General features: G+C 40.6%; 1 protein-coding gene across 2 annotated transcripts in view; it reads right to left on the bottom strand.

The window, feature by feature from the left end:
• LOC126210347 (speckle-type POZ protein-like) overlaps nt 1-19,691 on the bottom strand; it is a 61,169-nt gene that overhangs the window by 11,705 nt on the left and 29,773 nt on the right. For both annotated transcript variants that reach the window (XM_049939562.1, XM_049939563.1), the window contains exon 2: nt 11,389-11,477. In XM_049939562.1, the coding sequence (XP_049795519.1) occupies nt 11,389-11,428 (40 nt within the window). In that variant the 5' untranslated portion in view covers nt 11,429-11,477. The remainder of the gene's footprint in view (nt 1-11,388; nt 11,478-19,691) is intronic.

Below are 19,691 nucleotides of genomic sequence, written 5' to 3'. Positions count from 1 at the left end.
GGAGAGGAAAGAAATATGTGGAAAAGACTGATAAGGAGAAGGGACAGGATGATAGGACATCTGCTAAGACATGAGGGAATGACTTCCATGGTACTAGAGGGAGCTGTAGAGGGCAAAAACTGTAGAGGAAGACAGAGATTGGAATACGTCAAACAAATAATTGAGGACGTAGGTTGCAAGTGCTACTCTGAGATGAAGAGGTTAGCACAGGAAAGGAATTCGTGGCGGGCCGCATCAAACCAGTCAGTAAACTGATGAAAAAGAAAAAAAAAGGAAAAGAACTGGCTTTTGGCTTCCTAGGTCATCATCAGATGACTTATTTAAGTAAAAGGTAGCCCCCAGGAGAGGGGTGTTAATCATTTTCTTTATTGCTGGCTTTTCTTTGCCTACCCTCTAGTGTTGGGGGTCCACGATGTGCTCATCTAGGAATCTGGTCTCTTCTGCAGCCAAGATCTAATTTCGTGGTGGTGCAGAAGTGTTTCCAATTCTTTCTGTTTTTCGACTCGGAGAATGGAATTTTCGTTTACGGTCCCAGTGAAGTACTTCTTCCTGAATTTCAGTTTGGATGGTCTTTCAGGACGCTCCGACTCATCTTGTATGCAGGTGGTGGGACAATCCTAGGTCGCGATGCATTGAGCATAGCAATGGTGGATTTCTTTTTCAAGTTACCACCTGGGGTTGCGCTCGCATTTAGCGACGTTTCCATTCTGCATATGAAATTGTTTTGTGTAGGTGGAGGAAATAAATTCCGAAGTAAGATCGGTTTGTTAGTCCGAAATGATTGTTTTTCGTGGTTCATTGCACTAGGTTCTTCCGCTCTCTCAGTCTTTGGGAACTGAGATTCCTCTTCCGCCTTTGAGACCGCTGACCGGGTTTCACCTAGTAAACTTAGGCAGGGGCTCTTACTGGGTGCTACCATCCGAAGTCAGATGGCCGGCCGGTGTGGCCGAGCGGTTCTAGGCGCTTCGGTCTAGAACCGCGCAACCGCTACTGTCGCAGGTTCGAATCCTGCCTCAGGCATTGATGGCTGTGATGTGTTAGGTTTAAGTAGTTCTACGTTCTAGGGGACTGAGGTCAAGTCCCATAGTGCTCAGAGCCATTTGAACCATTTTTTTTTTTTTTTTTTTTTTTTGAGTCAGATGGACCCAGGTTCTTTTAAGAGGCTGTTACTACTCCACCTACTCCTTGCTCATCTCTTGCAAATGAGGCTGTGGGCTTGGGAGTGGACTAGCGGAGTTCTTCATCTCATTATTATTTTAATTTTAGTTTCCTTTTTGATGAAGATACTTAGGAGATAAATGGGATCCGTGATCATCTGTTGGGATTACTGTCTATTATATGATCAGTCAGAGTAAACAGGGAGTGGTTAGCCATATTCACTTAGTCATTTGGTAGAAGCTTCTTTTCAGCCGTTGTTCTGTATATGTGATAATGTTCCTATGAGGTTAGAAGGCGTCTTTCACTGTTTATTCTATTTTCATGTCTTTCTCTCTTCTGTATTTACATTTAAATAATATTCCGCAAGCCACCGCATGCTGCGTGGCCGAGACTACCCTTTGCCGCTAATAGTCATTTCCTTCTGCAGTCACTTTCAAATGCCGGTTCTCTAAATTTTCTCAATAGTGTTCGTCGCAAAGATCGTCGCCTTCCACCCAGAGATTCCCATTTGAGTTCCCAAAGCATCTCTTTCATACGTGCATGCTGCTCGATTCTACCGGTAACAAATCTAGCAGCCCACCTCTGAACTGCTTCGATGTCTTCCTTTAATTCGACCTGGTGCAGATCCCAAACATATGGGCAGAACTCAAAAGTGGGTCGTACTATAATCCGTTCATCATAAGAAAATCCTGATGTAAGCATTGCACTATGTATTCTCCCGCATTTGCTGGAATCTCATTGGATTTCCGTTTTACGTGGGACTGCAGCGAAGCTGTCTCGAGTACTGTCAAGTACGATAATAAGGGTACTATCGTGCTGTGCGTTACACGTACATCGACTTAGCGATAATACGGGACAACAGCTTTACCGGCGCATTTAACTTGGACAGCACTGGTCGGTCAGGTGGTACAGCTAGCCTGCAGTGACGTGGCCAGCTGCAGTTCACACGTAAAAAGAGACAAACAGAGGAGCAATGCGGCTACGAATGTCAGAATGAAATAATACACTGCAAATCTCCCACTATACACTCCTTCGAGACTAGACGAAAACCGGAACACGTTATCGTTTTTAGCTAACGTACTATTGTAATTAAAAGCAAGAATGATGAAAATTCCCGACTTAACCATAGGGTGATTTTTCTGCATAAGCTGTGTGTAACGTAAGAGAGTATTGAAGGATTTCACCGTGTAGATAAATATTGAAGCCACTGAAGGTATTACTTACAGTCAGTCGTCTGGCAATCTCTTAGCTCCTTCCCTATCCGAATCCGAGAAATAGATTTCAGTTCTTGAAGTGTCACCCGCTACGTTGATAAACAGCCTATCAACAACAGAATCCAGGAAGCCAATCAAGCGCAACATTTTCTATTCTTCATTTATGACGAGCCGTTCCGATGTGACTTATGAAATAACTGCGTGCGTTAGTTCCAGTACGTCTGGCAGCTTAACGGTCTGTTTATTTCTCGGGCCAAATCCAGCAGCTTGGCTCCAGATCAGTGCTGTTGGGTTCGTATTGTAATGGTACAGTAGCAAACGTAAAAATGAAGCATTTGTATGATGCGCTGGATGCTATGAAAATGGTGTTTTTCATGTTTCTACGATACTTATCTACCTCTGTGGCATAAGACAATGGACATAGTCCAGATAAAGAGGATTTGGTTTTTCATTTCTGCCTTAAAAAATTAAATTGTTATGTTTTCTTAATTTAAACAACTTTTATGAACCGGAACAGTCATCCATAAAACATCGATTATAAGAATTTGTATTTGAAATGGAAACAGGAATTTCGCGTCCAATATGTAATTAGAAACAAGAAGATGTGCATTATTCATAAAAAATGATGATGAGTTTTGTAATTACGAGATGTAGGTATTTCAAATCGAACGAGAAAAAAGATTTTAGTGAGGAGATGTGAACCAACGCACGAATATCCACGGGTTGGTCATAATCTGTTATGCTACCAACTGCGCTACAAGTTCAATTTCGGTTTCTTTATCAATTACAGTACATGCCGGAAAAGTTCAAAGCCGATTATCTCTGTAAATTTATGAAAAACGATAAGAACAACCAGTTTCTCGGCACTTTTTAATAGTGTTCCACGCGCGTGTTTCACTACGAAACAGAAAACAGCTCAGCCATTTTCATACTGCGCATTAGTGGTGGGCAGAAAATCGCGTATCTGTTAGAAATCACAGTGACTGAGAAGTCACAGATATCACAGTAGCAACTTTACAGAATCTAACTGCGATTTCAGTCACAGTTAGCAGTCGCAATAAGTATTTCACATTCAAAGACGTGAGCCATCTATTGGTCGAATTTAGCACTGCTTTCTGCGATTTCAGTGACAAGTCGCAACTAAGAGTCGCAAGTAGCATCTAAAAAGCGCGGTTAACAGTGGCATCTGTTGGCCAAAGTTCGTACTACGTCCATCTCTGTGGTACGCTATGGAGTCCAACTGCGATTTCCGTGACAAGTCGCAACTAGAGTCGCAAGTAGCAACTAGAAAGCGCGGTTAACAGTGCCATCTGTGGGTCAAAGTTCGTACTACGCCCATCTCTGCGATACACTATTGAGTCCAACTGCGATTTCCGTGACAAATCGCAACTAAGAGTCGCAAGTAGCAACTAAAAAGCGCAGTTAGCACTCCCATCTGTTGAGCAAAGTTCATACTACGCTATTCGCTACCAAGTCAAACTGCGATTTCTGTGACAAATCGCAACTAAGAGTCGCAAGTAGCAACTAAAAAGCGCAGTTAACATACTCTTCCTAGTGTCATCTGTTGACCGACGTACGTACTTCGTTATGAGAGCCTTGTGCCTCACGAGATCGATGTGCTGTGTGTGCATATGAAGGGCTTATTTCAATAGTGGTACAAGTCCATTTTTGTTCATTTTGAGATACAGAGTCGTAAAGTTAAATGAGCGCTGAAAAATCTGCAGTTGAGATACCAGAAATATTCAAGCATATGGCTTCTTGCTAGAGATGAACCTTTATTTATGTTTGTTTGGATCACTAATTTCAGAAGCATTATAGACAGAAAAGTGGAGGTAATGGACTTGTACCACTATTGAAATAAGCCTTTCATATTATATGACGACATGCACATTCAGCATCAGTTATGGTTGGTCAAATACTGCTGTGACTCTGAATGTATTATATTAATAAGAAGCAACATTGCTCTTTTCTCCTGAAAATATCAAGTAACGTAACAAATGTGTTTGATTCTGCTTCCAATATGACAGTTTTGGTTAATACTCCACATGCCTACAGGACTTTGCAATGTTAACACAGCAGAACTCAGACATCTGTATAAGTGTAGAGAAATGAAAACAGACATACGAATGCCTCACTTTTGTTCCGACACAGTTCAAGACTCGGGAGAAAAGTTTTACACCTGGTGTTCTACATGGCAACTTCACACACAAGAACTTTTTGCCGACACTACTACCACCTACATAAGTAAGCTTTTCCTGTGTTACTTTCAAGTAATGCACTTAAGCTATTCCTGATTTAACTGGAAGATCTGTACTTCCCACTTTCATATCAGCAGCCTCAAAATGCATATTGTAGACTTCGGGATATGTTACAGGTCAGGGTCACACCAAGATTGTGGAGAAAGGGGGGGGGGGGCGGCATGTCGCTCTCCAACAAGTGTTTACCAATAAGTAAGTGGCGGAAAATTATGGGTATAGGACGGCTTAAACATGTGGAAAATGAGATTTTTATTATTCACTCACTGTATTTGACATTTATTATTCCTTTAAAATCGCACAACAACTTCAATAAAACACAGTTTAATCATTCACACACTTATTTCACTTTTAAACTGCAAATCCTCTAAGAGCTGTCTTGAATCTTCACGAGTCTCTCCCAACAACCTTGATGTGGATAGATACGTACAGCAACCAGCAACCAGTAATCAGAGTCAGAACTGTGTCTGCAAAAACACAAGGATTATTAAACAATTTTTGCTGTCATTAATTACTAGCAATATAATTGACAGAGCAGATTGCTAATATTTGCTATAATGAATATAACATTTGCAAGAACGATCTCACTGAAGTAATTAAGTCCATCGAAACGCTTAGAAACTAACCTCTCGTCTGACGAAAACGGTCAGAAGACGCAGTGACAATTTCTTCAGATCTGTTGACAATGATATCTTGAGTTACCACTTTACTGAGTGACTGAAATGTAGTTCAGGTACCTGTGAACATAACAATATGTTAGAATTCATTTTCTAAATACGAACTATTACGGTACTGTACGGCTACTTACATATTAATTACACTATTAATATTTTCGCAGTTGTTTCTTTAATACAAAATTAAAGCCAACGGAAGAAAAAACGTAAAACATACTTGCCAATGACAGGTTTGTTGCGATGCAATTTTCTGTGTTGACAGATGTAACTTTTTCATACAGCGATAAGTCGCAGAAATCGCAGGAGTCACAGAAATCGCAGAAGTAGCAGAAGTCACAGAAATCGCAGAAGTAGCAGAAGTCGCAGAAGTAGCAGAAATCGCAGAAGTCACAGAAGTAGCAGAAATCGCAGAAGTCACAGAAGTAGCAGAAGTCGCAGAAATCGCGGAAGTAGCAGAAATCGCAGAAATAGCAGTGGCGGAGGGATACACGACCTATGTTCCTTAACTGCGACTCTTAACTGCGACAAATCGCAGTTAAGAATAACAGATACTGAAAAGTAGCATTCACAGAAATCACTGATATCGGAAAATCGCAGTTTAGCCCATCACTACTGCGCATTAACAGATCGACAATCAGAGTATAACGCTGCAGAGGCTGTGATTTTACACGATTATTGAAATAAAAACTACGTGATTAAGAAAAACGTTCATAGCTGTTAATACATTTGAACATCTTACATTTTCATTTAACGCAACTTAAGTAGGACCTACTTCCAAGAGCGTAACAACACCAGTGTACGTGTTCCACGGCTTCTGACCAATCATCGCGTTTGTGTTTGTTTACATCAGGTTTATTCATATGATGAACGGATTATAGCGTGCTCTTGTAGTAAATTTGTGATTATTTTATCTTTTCAGAGGCTTGATATCATCTTTGTACTGGGTGGCGAATGTTCTGCTGGTTTGTCCTATGTACCTTCCATCACATGTGTCGCTTTGTGACAATATAGTCGTGCTATCTGGTTGACATTTGTGTCTTTAATTATTTTTGGAACGTATTTTTAGACTGAACTGTGTTTTAAATGCTATGTTTATGCATCTTCTGAAAATGTTTGTCACTTTATACGTAGGTTTGTTCCTGTATGTCATTGTGTACCATCTTGAATCTTCATCCTTGTCCTATTTCTCTCCTAAATATATAAATGAATAATGACAAAGGAAAAGAAGATGAAAATAATAATAACGAGAAGAAGAAACAGCAAAAAATAAAAAAATAAGAACGGAAGAATAAACAAATAAAAAATAAAAAGGTACACATACACTCGCTCACTGCGTTTACATGCGACTCATTTTCCGAAAGACGAAAACTTAATTTCAGAACCGTTTTTCGCTGTCGTGTTTATATGTTAAGGCCTGAAGCGGTTTTGGTAGCCCAGTTAAATATGGCGTATGGAAACCAGTTGCTCCAGTTCCTGGATCGTTACTTCACTTAAATATTACAAGTAGCGTCATGCTCAGTCTAATGTTTCTGATTCTCATTCACTGCACAATAAGTCTATATCAACCGAATAGAAAACAAGGTGTAACTTGACATCCCAAGCACTTTTCAAAACTGGTTCCGTTTCTATGAGAACAAAAATCGATAGCGACATTGGAAAACTGGTAACTAGATTTCCAGAATGAATTCTAATGTCTTTACGTTACCGTCCAGAAGCGGTATTGGAAAATCGGTTTACATAATACTGTTTTGGGAGCCCCGAGTGCAGGGGGTGGCACACACACACACACACACACACACACACACACACTCACACACAGAACGACAGAACTTACATAAGAACATAAAACTACAAAGAACGAAACTTGTCTAGCTTGTAGGAGGAAACCAGATGGTGCTACGGTTGGCCCGCTAGATGGTACTGCCATAGGTCAAACGGATATCAACTGCGTTTATTTTTTTAAATAGGAACCTCCATTTTTATTAGATATTCGTGTAGTACGTAAAGAAATATGAATGTTTTAGTTGGACCACTTTTTTCGCTTTGTGATAGATGGCACTGTAAATAGTCACAAACGTATGGCTCACAATTTTAGACGAACAGTTGGTAACAGGTAAGTTTTTTAAATTAAAATACAGAACGTAGGTACGTTTGAACATTTTATTTCGGTTGTTCCAATGTGATACATGTACCTTTGTGAACTTATCATTTCTGAGAACGCATGCTGTTACAGCATGATTACCTGTAAATACCACATTAATGCAATAAATGCTCAAAATAATGTCCGTCAACCTCAATGCATTTGGCAATACGTGTAACGACATTCCTCTCAACAGCGAGTAGTTCGCCTTCCGAAATGTTCGTCCATGCATTGACAATGCGCTGACGCATGTTGTCAGGCGTTGTCGGTGGATCACGATAGCAAATATCCTTCAACTGTCCCCACAGAAAGAAATCCGGGGACGTCAGATCCGGTGAGCGTGCGGGCCATGCGGTGCTTCGACGACCAATCCACCTGTCATGAAACATGCTATTCAATCGCACGCGAGCTGTGTGTCGGACATCCATCATGTTGGAAGTACATCACCATTCTGCAATGCAGTGAAACATCTTGTAGTAACATCGGCAGAACATTACGTAGGAAATCAGCAGACATTGCACCATTTAGATTGCCATCGATAAAATGGGGGCCAATTATCCTTCCTCCCATAATGCCGCACCATACATTAACCCGCCAAGGTCGCTGATGTTCCACTTGTCGCAGCCATCGTGGATTTTCCGTTGCCCGATAGTGCATATTATGCCGGCTTACGTTACCGCTGTTGCTGAATGACGCTTCGTCGCTAAATAGAGCGCGTGCGAAAAATCTGTCAACGTCCCGTAATTTCTCTTGTGCCCAGTGGCAGACTGTACACGACGTTCAAAGTCGTCGCCATGCAATTCCTGGTGCATAGAAATATGGTAAGGGTGCAATCGATGTTGATGTAGCATTCTCAACACCGACGTTTTTGAGATTCCCGATTCTCGCGCAATTTGTCTGCTACTGATGTGCGGATTAGCCGCGACAACAGCTAAAACACCTACTTGGGCATCATCATTTGTTGCAGGTCGTGGTTGACGTTTCACATGTGGCTGAACGCTTCCAGTTTCCTTAAATAATGTAACTATCCAGCGAACGGTGCGGACACTTGGATGATGTTGTCCGGGATACCGAGCAGCATACATAGCACACGCCCGTTGGGCATTTTTATCACAATAGCCATACATCAACACGATATCGACCTTTTCCGCAATTGGTAAACGCTCCATTTTAACACGGGTAATGTATCACGAAGCAAATACCGTCCGCACTGGCAGAATGTTACGTGATACCACGTACTTATACGTTTCTGACTATTACAGCGCCATCTATCACAAAGCGAAAAAAGTGGTCCACATAAAACATTCATTTTTCTTTACGTACTACACGAATATGTAATAAAAATGGGGGTTCCTGTTTTAAAAACCGCAGTTTATATCCGTTTGATCTATCATCTAGCAGGCCAACCATAGCGCCATCTGGTTTCCCCCTTCAAGCTAGACGAGTTTCGTTCTTTGTAGTTTTTTCGTTTGATGCTTATTTCGTGATATATTGGGCCCGGTCACTATCAATGGACCACCCTGTATACAATCTAACAAAAAAACAACTGAAAGCAAAACCTGAGGAAGTTGGCAACGAATGACACTGTAGACACAGTAAACGGGAGTTAGAGTGCTACATTTTGAATCCATGACCACAAGAAAAACTGCAAGTTTTTAATCACTTTGCCACATGAGAGAAAGCTGTTTGGCTTACAAATAAAGAAGGAGACAACTTCAGTGAACTGTTTTAAGTCTCTATATACAGGGTGTTTCCGTAAGATCGTGCAAAAATTTAATGGGACATAGAGGATACTCCAGTAAACAATTTGAGATAGGGAACCTAGGGTCAGAGAAGCTACATTAAGGAGATAGTAGGAATGAAATCAAATAACAATGTACTTTTTTATTTACATTAGTTTACTGCAAATATCATAATTGACACAATTAACGTACCACTTAATCTGTATCTTACAAAATGTGCTGAAACTGACGGCCATCAATCTCAATTCAAGCATAGCATTGGCGAACTAGACTCTGATGCACCCTGACAAATATCTCTGATGTCTTACGAATCAAATCACAGGCAGATACAATTCTGGCAACTAATTACAACTCCGTATCCACAGGGATCTCAAACACGAGTGATTAAGATCTCCCCATACGAAATAACCAAGAGGATTTAGGCCAGGTGACCTCATAGACCATGGAGTAGGACCTCCCTTTACAATCCAACGACCAAGAAATACTGTACCGGTACTGCTTCATCGTATTGTACTGTATGTCTCTGAATAGCAGTGAATAATTAATGGATCTGTTGTTGATTGATAGCACTTTCTGTAATGGGACGACAGACCCTTCTTATGGACAAATAAACAAAACCTGCATCATGACTTCCTGGTAATCAGTCTCGTCTTCCTTGTTTCCTTGCAGTAAATAATTTACATGAAAATAGACAGCACAGAGAAATTTGTTAACATCGAGTATAGATTTCAGTGTCAGGAAGTCGCTTCTGAAAGTATTTGTATGGAGTGTAGCCATGTATGGAAGTGAAACATGGACAATAAATAGTTTGGACAAGAAGAGAATAGAAGCTTTCGAAATGTGGTGCTACAGAAGAATGTTGAAGATTAGGTGGGTAGATCACGTAACTAATGAGGAGGTGTTGAATAGGATTGGGGAGAAGAGTAGTTTGTGGCACAACTTGACTAGAAGAAGGGATCGGTTGGTAGGTCATGTCCTGAGGCATCAAGGGATCACAAATTTAGCATTGGAGGGCAGCGTGGAGGGTAAAAATCGTAGAGGGAGACCAAGAGATGAATACACTAAGCAGATTCAGAAGGATGTAGGTTGCAGTAGGTACTGGGAGATGAAGGAGCTTGCACAGGATAGATTAGCATGGAGAACTGCATCAAACCAGTCTCAGGACTGAAGACCACAACAACAACAGACAGCACAGTACGTGTACACTTGTACGCATGTTAGTTGTAAATAAGCTGGAAAACAGAAATGCTAGACAAAGTGGTAGACAAGTTAACTTCCACACCTCCTAGCTTCTTCGACCCCAGGTTCCCTATCTCAAATTGTTCAGTGGAGCATTCTCTATGTCCTGTTACATTTTTGCACGCTCTTACAGAAATACCCTTCACGTACAAACGATAACCTATAAGCACAAACGATAAAAATCGAATAATATTTCAGGTCATCCATTGGAAATGCCTTGTAAACAAGGCGGAACGAGTCGGGATGCACAAGTTAAACAAAAAGGTTAAAATGCAGCGCGCAAAAGGAGTTTTTCTTTTAAACTACTGCAATTTCTCCCACCGTAGTTCGTTGGGCAGGTCTGTCATACATTCGCACTGACTGAACACACCCATGATCGCAATCTCCCAGCATACAGAGCAATTTGTCGAATGTTACCATCCAAAACATGCGTCACATATTATCTCCCTCACTCTCCAGAATCACCAACATATCATGGATAAGAATATGCCAAAGAACGCTAGAAAAACTCAAAAGTAATGAAGTACAACCCTTGCATTGCACAACAGTGACTGTAGAGATAAAATATTGTAGGCATACGTGACTTTCTAATAAATTCAGAAGCTAGGTAGTCACACTTTTAAAATATATGTGGAGAAATAGAAATATGAACAATAATGTAAATAGGCAATATTCATACTACAAACACCATAACTTAAACAGAAAAATACTGAAAGTATGTATGTTAAACACACTGCACATACAACATATTCTAATGCGCTTGTACAAACAACACAAAGATAACAACAAAGAAACTGACACAGTGTCTTTTCAGATACAGTATTCTCTCAAAAGGACACTGCAACACAAAGCCAGTGTTCTGTGTAGAAATTTTATACAGCTATAATTTCAATATAATTTTCTGTCTTTTTTTTTTAAAAAATCTTACTGGTGTATACAACATAATAAATAAGAAAAATCTAGTACCTGGAAACTCATAGTTAAAGGATCTTGCGTTAAAGCTCATGGTGTCAGCAGAGAGGTTGGGACTTGAGTAATGCAAAATTATCCTCTCCCTGCAAGAGAAAAATCATATTTAATTTTTCATCACTTGGTAAGATAATCACATAATCAGCCAAATGTCAAAGATTTCACACATTTCTAAACAACTGGCAGTGTGAAAGACAAATAATATATCAATGGAATCTTAAATGACAGTTCTAAAATATTTGTAATAGTTGGTATACATACGTTACATCATGGAAATATATTGATCTTAATGGAAACACGACGACAGTGTATGCAGTCCAAAAGTCTGTGAGATTGTTTAGACATTTCTGAACAGAAATGTTAGTGAATAAACAGCTCACATAAAAAGAAACTAGTTTGGCACTGGGAGAATTTGGATATATTTTGATCAAGGCCACAGTTATAAGGTGAACATGAAATCCTACACAGCATCGACAAAGAATGGATACTGAGCCACCTTGAAATACCGGAAATTAATTAACAGATGGCAGTTTGCCAAAACTCAGTACTGTAAGTTCAGATATAGTTACCATATTCACCACTTAAAACATCAGATACTGTAAGTAAATCAATCCAGACCACACTGTAATTTATTCCTCCTGCTCATATGCCCAATATTTTACATTATGTCAGTTACTGTAGTTTAAAATACCCTATAATTTTACTTTGTGTAATTACAGTAGTATGATTACAATTGTAATATTCCACTTGTTTACGCCAATATTATCTTGGTCAATGATACACTTGAAACATGACAACAAAGTCTATTTTATGTTGTTCTATTCATTTTTTTCTTTTCTGAACAATTGTTGTAATTGTTATGTAGTTCATTAATTCAATGGAGTCTAATATTTTAACGAAGGTAAACAGTTTTTATTGTCATTTTTGCTGAAATAGTTCTTGTCACTTCAGTCTTACAGCGAACATTAATAATTGTGGTCTTTGACAGTCAGATGTGAGACAGTTTTGATGTATCCAGATTACAACATTTGATCTCACGGAATTCACAGTCATACATAGTTGCGTCTGATAGCCGAAAACAAGCTAGGTAAATAATAAATAGAATATTGTACAAGTTTATTTTTCATCCACAATATAAACAATACCCTACCATGAACCAATGGTGTAGTGATTAATGCAACATAGACTGACTGCATTTGTTGCAGCTTGGCGCTATTTTCAAGTTTATTAATGATCATAACCGCTGAAAACGCAAAATTTCCAGACTTGAAGCTTCAACTCGGTTCAGGAAGCCAGGAAATTTTATCTGATATTTTTGTCTTGTTACAACAGAAATCGTTTTCTTGGTTGTTAATCGGTACCGTTTATACAGGGAAATTGAAACTCTTGTGGCTAAACAGATGCATAAAATATAAGGGAATCATTAAGTTTACTTTAAAGATATTTGTTTACTGTTCTGTGACACTTTGCACCATCAATAGCGCAGCCCCATTGCGAGTGCTGCTTATGGGCGAAGGTTGAGTTAGTTGATGTCATTAAACAGCTGGAAGTCGACCAGACCACCGTCAAAGGATTGGAAGCTGCTGCCAATGAGTGTCTTGAGGAGGCTACCAAAAAGACATGTGCCAGAGATACCAAAGATACACCAAGGACTATCCTCTGCTGGGTTGCAGTTACGTCTATAGAATGTACAAAATCTGTCACTACTGGTCCATTTGATTGTGAGTGCTGTGTCTATGGTAGATTTAGACGCCCTCTGCAGGGGAGACAAGGACTAGGGAGAACTCAGGGTGTTAGGTCGTCGCCCCTTGTAAGGTGGCTATAACTTCGCATCTTACAAGCACTCATCTACATACTTTTCCGTGATTTACAACCGGAATTCAGTCATTTGATAGGTTGTACATCGTATATATGAATATTTAAAGAAGACTGACATTGTCATGTACACATTGTAAATAGTTGATAACGCTTATTGCATGAAAGGTGATGTAGTATCTTTATTATCAAAATGTGCCTATACTAGTAGAGGGAACGCCAGTGGAAATTAAATGACAGGCGTAACTCAGGCCCTGAGTGGAAAAACCCGCACAGGTGTGTTGGTTCTGCTTAACACTCCAAGCAACCCAAGACGGACAGTCGGCGCCCGGGTTCCCGGGTTCGATTCCCGGCGGGGTCAGGGATTTTCTCTGCCTCGTGATGACTGGGTGTTGTGCGATGTCCTTAGGTTAGTTAGGTTTAAGTAGTTCTAAGTTATAGGGGACTGATGACCATAGATGTTAAGTCCCATAGTGCTCAGATCCATTTGAACAATTTGAACGGACAGTCGGGGTATCTGAGTGCTGAAGCACAACACAGCGACGGCCGGCCGGTTTGGTAGTGGGGTCGGAGGGATAACTGGATAATACTTCGGAAACTCTGAAAATCTTAGACGCAGCAGAGAGGAACGAGGAAGCGCTACCTCTGAATCACGCAGGCTGGGTTATTTCCGAGGATTTTTACTCCGAGAAGAAGAATTTGTAATTAACGGGTAGTAGGAAGGGAGACGAAAATTTAATAGTCATGGGTGACTGGAATTCGAGAGTAAGAAAAGGGAGAGAAGGAAACATAGTAGGTGAATATGTATTGGGGGAAAGAAATGAAAGTGGAAGCCGTCTAGTAGAGTTTTGCACAGAGCATAACTTAATCATAGCTAACACTTGGTTCAAGAATCATGAAGGAAGGTTGTATATATGGAAGAATCCTGGAGATACTAGAAGGTATCAGATAGATTATATAATGGTAAGACAGAGATTTAGGAACCAGGTTTTAAACTGTAAGACATTTCCAGGGGCAGATGTGGACTCTGACCACAATCTATTGGTTATGAACTGTAGATTAAAACTGAAGAAACTGCAAAAAGGTGGGAATTTAAGAAGATGGGACATGGATAAATTGACTAAACCAGAGGTTGTACAGAGTTTCAGGGAGAGCATAAGGGAACAATTGACAGGATTGGGGGAAAGAAGTACAGTAGAAGAAGAATGGGTAGCTCTGAGGGATGAAGTAGTGAAGGCAGCAGAGGATCAAGTAGGTAAAAAGACGAGGGCTAGTAGACCTCCCTGGGTAACAGAAGAAATATTGAATTTAATTGATCAAAGGAGAAAATATAAAAATGCAGTAAACGAAGCAGGCAAAAAGGAATACAGACGTCTCAAAAATGAGATCGACAGGAAGTGCAAAATGGCTAAGCATGGATGGCTAGAGGACAAATGTAAGGATGTAGAGGCTTATCTCACTAGGGGTAAGATAGATACTGCCTACAGGAAAATTAAAGAGACATTTGGAGAAATGAGAGACACTTGTATGAATATCAAGAGCTCAGATGGAAACCCAGTTCTAAGCAAAGAAGGGAAAGCAGAAAGGTGGAAGGAGTATATAGAGGGTCTATACAAGGGCGATATACTTGAGGACAATATTATGGAAATGGAAGAGGATGTAGATGAAATGGGAGATACAATACTGCGTGAAGAGTTTGACAGAGCACTGAAAGACCTAAGTCAAAACAATGACCTTGGAAGTAGACAACATTTCATTAGAACTACTGATGGCCTTGGGAGAGCTAGTCCTGACAAAACTCTACCATCTGGTGAGCAAGATTTATGAGACAGGCGAAATACCCTCAGACTTCAAGAAGAATATAATAATTCCAATCCCAAAGAAAGCAGGTGTTGACAGATGTGAAAATTACCGAACTATCAGTTTAATAAGTCACAGCTGCAAAATACTAACGCGAATTCTTTACAGATGAATGGAAAAACTGGTAGAAGCCGACCTCTGGGAAGATCAGTTTGGATTCCGTAGAAATATTGGAACACGTGAGGCAATACTGACCTTACGACTTATCTTAGAAGAAAGATAAAGGAAAGGCAAACCTACGTTTCTAGCATTTGTAGACTTAGAGAAAGGTTTTGACAATGTTGACTGGAATACTAATTCTGAAGGTGGCAGGGGTAGAATACAGGGAGCGAAAGGCTATTTACAATTTGTACAGAAACCAGATGGTAGTTATAAGAGTGGAGGGGCATGAAAGGGAAGCAGTGGTTGGGAAGGGTGTGAGACAGGGTTGTAGCCTCTCCCCGATGTTATTCAATCTGTATATTGAGCAAGCAGTAAAGGAAACAAAAGAAAAATTCGGAGTAGGTATTAAAATCCACGGAGAAGAAATAAAAACTTTGAGGTTCGCCGATGACATTGTAATTCTGTCAGAGACAGCAAAGGATTTGGAAGAGCTGTTGAACGGAATGGACAGTGGCCTGAAAGGAGGATTTTTGATGAACATCAACAAAAGCAAAACGAGGATAATGGAATGTAGTCGAATTAAGTCGGGTGATGCTGAGGGAATTAGATTAGGAAATGAGACACTTAAAGTAGTAAAGGAGTTTTGCTATTTGGGGAGCAAAATAACTGATGATGGTCGAAGTAGAGAAGATATAAAATGTAGACTGGCAATGGCAAGGAAAGCGTTTCTGAAGAAGAGAAAATTGTTAACATCGAGTATAGATTTAAATGTCAGGAAGTCGTTTCTGAAAGTATTTGTATGGAGTGTAGCCCTGTATGGAAGTGAAACATGGACGATAACTAGTTTGGACAAGAAGAGAATAGAAACTTTCGAAATGTGGTGCTACAGAAGAATGCTGAAGATTAGATGGGTAGATCACATAACTAATGATGAAGTATTGAATAGAATTGGGGAGAAGAGGAGTATGTGGCACAGCTTGACAAAAAGAAGGGACTGGTTAGTAGGACATGTTCTGAGGCATCAAGGGATCACCAATTTAGCATTGGAGGGCAGCGTGGAGGGTAAAAATCGTAGAGGGAGACCAAGAGATGAATACACTAAGGAGATTCAGAAGGATGTGGGTTGCAGTAAGTAGTGGGCGATGAAGAAGCTTGCACAGGATAAGGTAGCATGGAGAGCTGCATCAAACCAGTCTCAGGACTGAAGACCACAACAAGAACAACAAGTATTTCCTCGCAAACTTTCCGCACTGGACTACAAAAGACTAAAATATGGTTGGTGGGCGTTCGGAAGGATCCGTAGAGTGGGAGAATATTCCGTGGTTTCGAGAATATGATTCGCTTTCTACAGTTACGAGGGAGAGGAGGTGAGCTTTGCTGGGAAGCCAGCGGTGGAGACAAAGAGGTCTTCCGTTTTGAGCATCCGTGTCTGACTGTCGATCAGTATCAGCTTTGTTGTTACAGACAGACTTGCTGTCTTTGCTCTCAGGAGATTTATAGTTAGGACAATTAGGCACTGTACTGTTGCGAACTTATACGATTCTGGACTTCGCCTCCGGGTTGGGAGTCGTCGTTGAGTAGGCAGCGTTCAGTGATTGAGAGCACTTTTTCTGCCTATACTCACGTTGAGACGTTTACTGAACTTCGTCCGCCGGCCGAAGTGGCCGTGCGGTTAAAGGCGCTGCAGTCTGGAACCGCAAGATCGCTACGGTCGCAGGTTCGAATCCTGCCTCGGGCATGGATGTTTGTGATGTCCTTAGGTTAGTTAGGTTTAACTAGTTCTAGGTTCTAGGGGACTAATGACCTCAGCAGTTGAGTCCCATAGTGCTCAGAACCATTTGAACCATTTTTGAACATCGTCCTTGTGGCTGGGAGTTCGCGTTTCTCGTCTGTAGAACACAGAGAGGAGAACACAGTATTAGATTATACTAGTCAGAGGACCGTCTTCTGCCGTCGCAGTGTTTGAATGAGGTTTCTTTTTAAATATTTTGTGGGTGGAGTTCTCTTGTCGTCACAGTCGTGTACGAGAACCATCACTCCGACACACCGGATGCAGTACATATGATGATACTGCTAACTGCCTCGGCTCATTAGGGCTGTAAAGCTAAACAGCTGTGATCACGTAAATTGTATTTCCACTGAAGTTGCACACCACTGTAGATCTTCTTTAAAAGTAGTGTCTTGTAGTGTTTGGTACGTAGATGGTGTCAGTCATCTCGCGTTATTTATGTATTATCACATAGCCATAAAAAGGGTCAGATTTGGCCAATTGATCAATCATATTACTTGGGAAATTCATTTGTATCTCTTTATGTCCATTGGAGATTGATATATAACCATTTGTAATGCATAATGGGGTTGTAATCCACAATAAATGAATAAGCACAAACAGCATTTATCACTTTTTAGTTACTAGATCACTTAATCATTCATTTATGTTTAAGTTGCAATTTATGTGTTAAAGAGCGAGAAGGAGGACATAATATCACCATTAAGAGATCCTAAGATCTGCTTCATCGGGTAGTCAGACAGGGCCAAATCTTCATTTTCCCATTCAGTATTTTCCGTTGCGCGCATCTTGGACCCTAACCAACGACTTGTAGGTGCTGTCTTCCACTGAAAACGAAACTGAACCAGTGAGATTAGCTTCAGCTGTAGGAAACCTACTGTAGTCTGTGTAAAGAGGGAGGAAACTCAAAAGGGTAAGGGACTATCAAACGTCGGCAGTTCTAACGTAGGGCGAATAATGGTATTCCCTAGGGAAATGCCAGCAAGGAATTGGGAAGGAATAGCAGGGCTCAGAGGTCATTCTTGGATCATTCCAGTGACTAGAAAAGATGATTGAGAAGACCAGTCTTGGTCACGGAGTTTCCATGAAGTTCACAATATGCTGCATTGTCCCCCTGAACTGATCATGGTTCCCTGATCCTGAGTCTAGTGGAAGAATTGACGCTGCGACTTCCTGAACTCTCTCCATTGGGTTGGAACTGTAGGGTCTCCCCAAATAGGTGCACTACACTTGAGGCTGACCGTGTATGCTGTGCACACAAGGGGATTTCAATTGGAATAACTGTTGAGGATCGTAAAATGTTAGTTTGAGACCCAAAGAAATGCCTTTCACATATGAGACAAGTAAAACCTAAATAACCATCTCCCAAAGCATTCACAACAAACCAACAAACTGCATAATTTGAAGAGCTCTTAAAAATAAATAGATCTAACATAGCTTACAGAAAACCGACTGCAACTTAAAACTGATTGGAGTGAGATTCTTACAGTTAGTCTATCATTTGCGTTTATCGCGGATCTGTCGCCCAAGGCATAGTCCCAAACGACTGCAAAAAAGTACAGGTGGATCCTGTGTATAAGAAGGGTAAAATGATGGACAGGCACAATATCCATAACATGGTTTTGCTACAGAATTCTTGAATATATTCTTAGTTAGAATATAATAAATTTCCTTAAGACCGAAAAGTTAATGTCCACGAATCAGCATGGTTGCGCGAAACTCAACTTGCTCTATTCTCACATGTTATACTGCGAACTGCGCATAAAGGGTAACAGGCAGATTTCATACTTCTAAATATCGAGAAAGCGTTAGATACGTTGCAGATTTTTAGCTGAGGTACGAGCATAAGAAATAGGTTCCCAGATTTATGAGTGCCTCGACTTCTTAAGTAATAGAATCCAGTTCGTTGCCCTCGGCGGTGAGTGTTCATCAGAGACTAGGATATCATTAGGAGTGCCCCTAGGGAACTGTGCTAGGGCCGCTATTATTTTCTATATACGTAAATCATCTGGTTGGAAGGTGTCGAAAGTGAGAACGATACAACACAACTGGACAAAGTTTCTACTTTGTGTGACAAATGTCAGCTAGCTATTAATGTATACAAAAGTTAGTTAATGCGGATGAGTAGGAAAAACAAACCAACATTGTTCGGAGACAGCATTAGCAACATCCTGCTTCACGCTGTCACTTCGTTTAAATATCTGGGCGTATCGTTGCAAAGTGATATGAAATGGAACGAGCGTGTGAGGATTTTGGTAGGGAAGACGAATGGTCAATGTCGGTTTATTGGGAGAGTTTTGGGAAAGTGTGGTTCATCTGTAAAGGAGACAGCATACAGGATGCTAATTGGGTCTATTCTTCAGTACTGTTCTAATGTTTAGGACCCGCACCAGATCAGATTAAAGGAAGACGCGGAAGCAGTTCAGAGGCGGGCTGCAAGGTTTGTTATCGGTAGACTCCAACGACACGCAAGTATTACTGGGATGCTTTGGGAACTCAAGTGGGAATCCCTGGAAGGAAGGCGACGTTCTGTTCGAGGATCATTACCAATAAAATTTAGAGAACGGACATATGAAGCTGACTTTAGCACGATTCTACTGCCGCCAACACACATTTTGTGTAAGGACGACGAAGATATGAGAAATTAGAGCGCGTACGAAGACACATACACTCCTGGAAATGGAAAAAAGAACACATTGACACCGGTGTGTCAGACCCACCATACTTGCTCCGG

This window comes from Schistocerca nitens, chromosome 10, assembly GCF_023898315.1.
Source record: "Schistocerca nitens isolate TAMUIC-IGC-003100 chromosome 10, iqSchNite1.1, whole genome shotgun sequence".
Classification (NCBI taxonomy): domain Eukaryota; kingdom Metazoa; phylum Arthropoda; class Insecta; order Orthoptera; family Acrididae; genus Schistocerca; species Schistocerca nitens.
The sequence above is the reverse complement of the archived record's forward strand: the minus strand, read 5'-3'. Positions and strand labels throughout refer to the sequence as shown.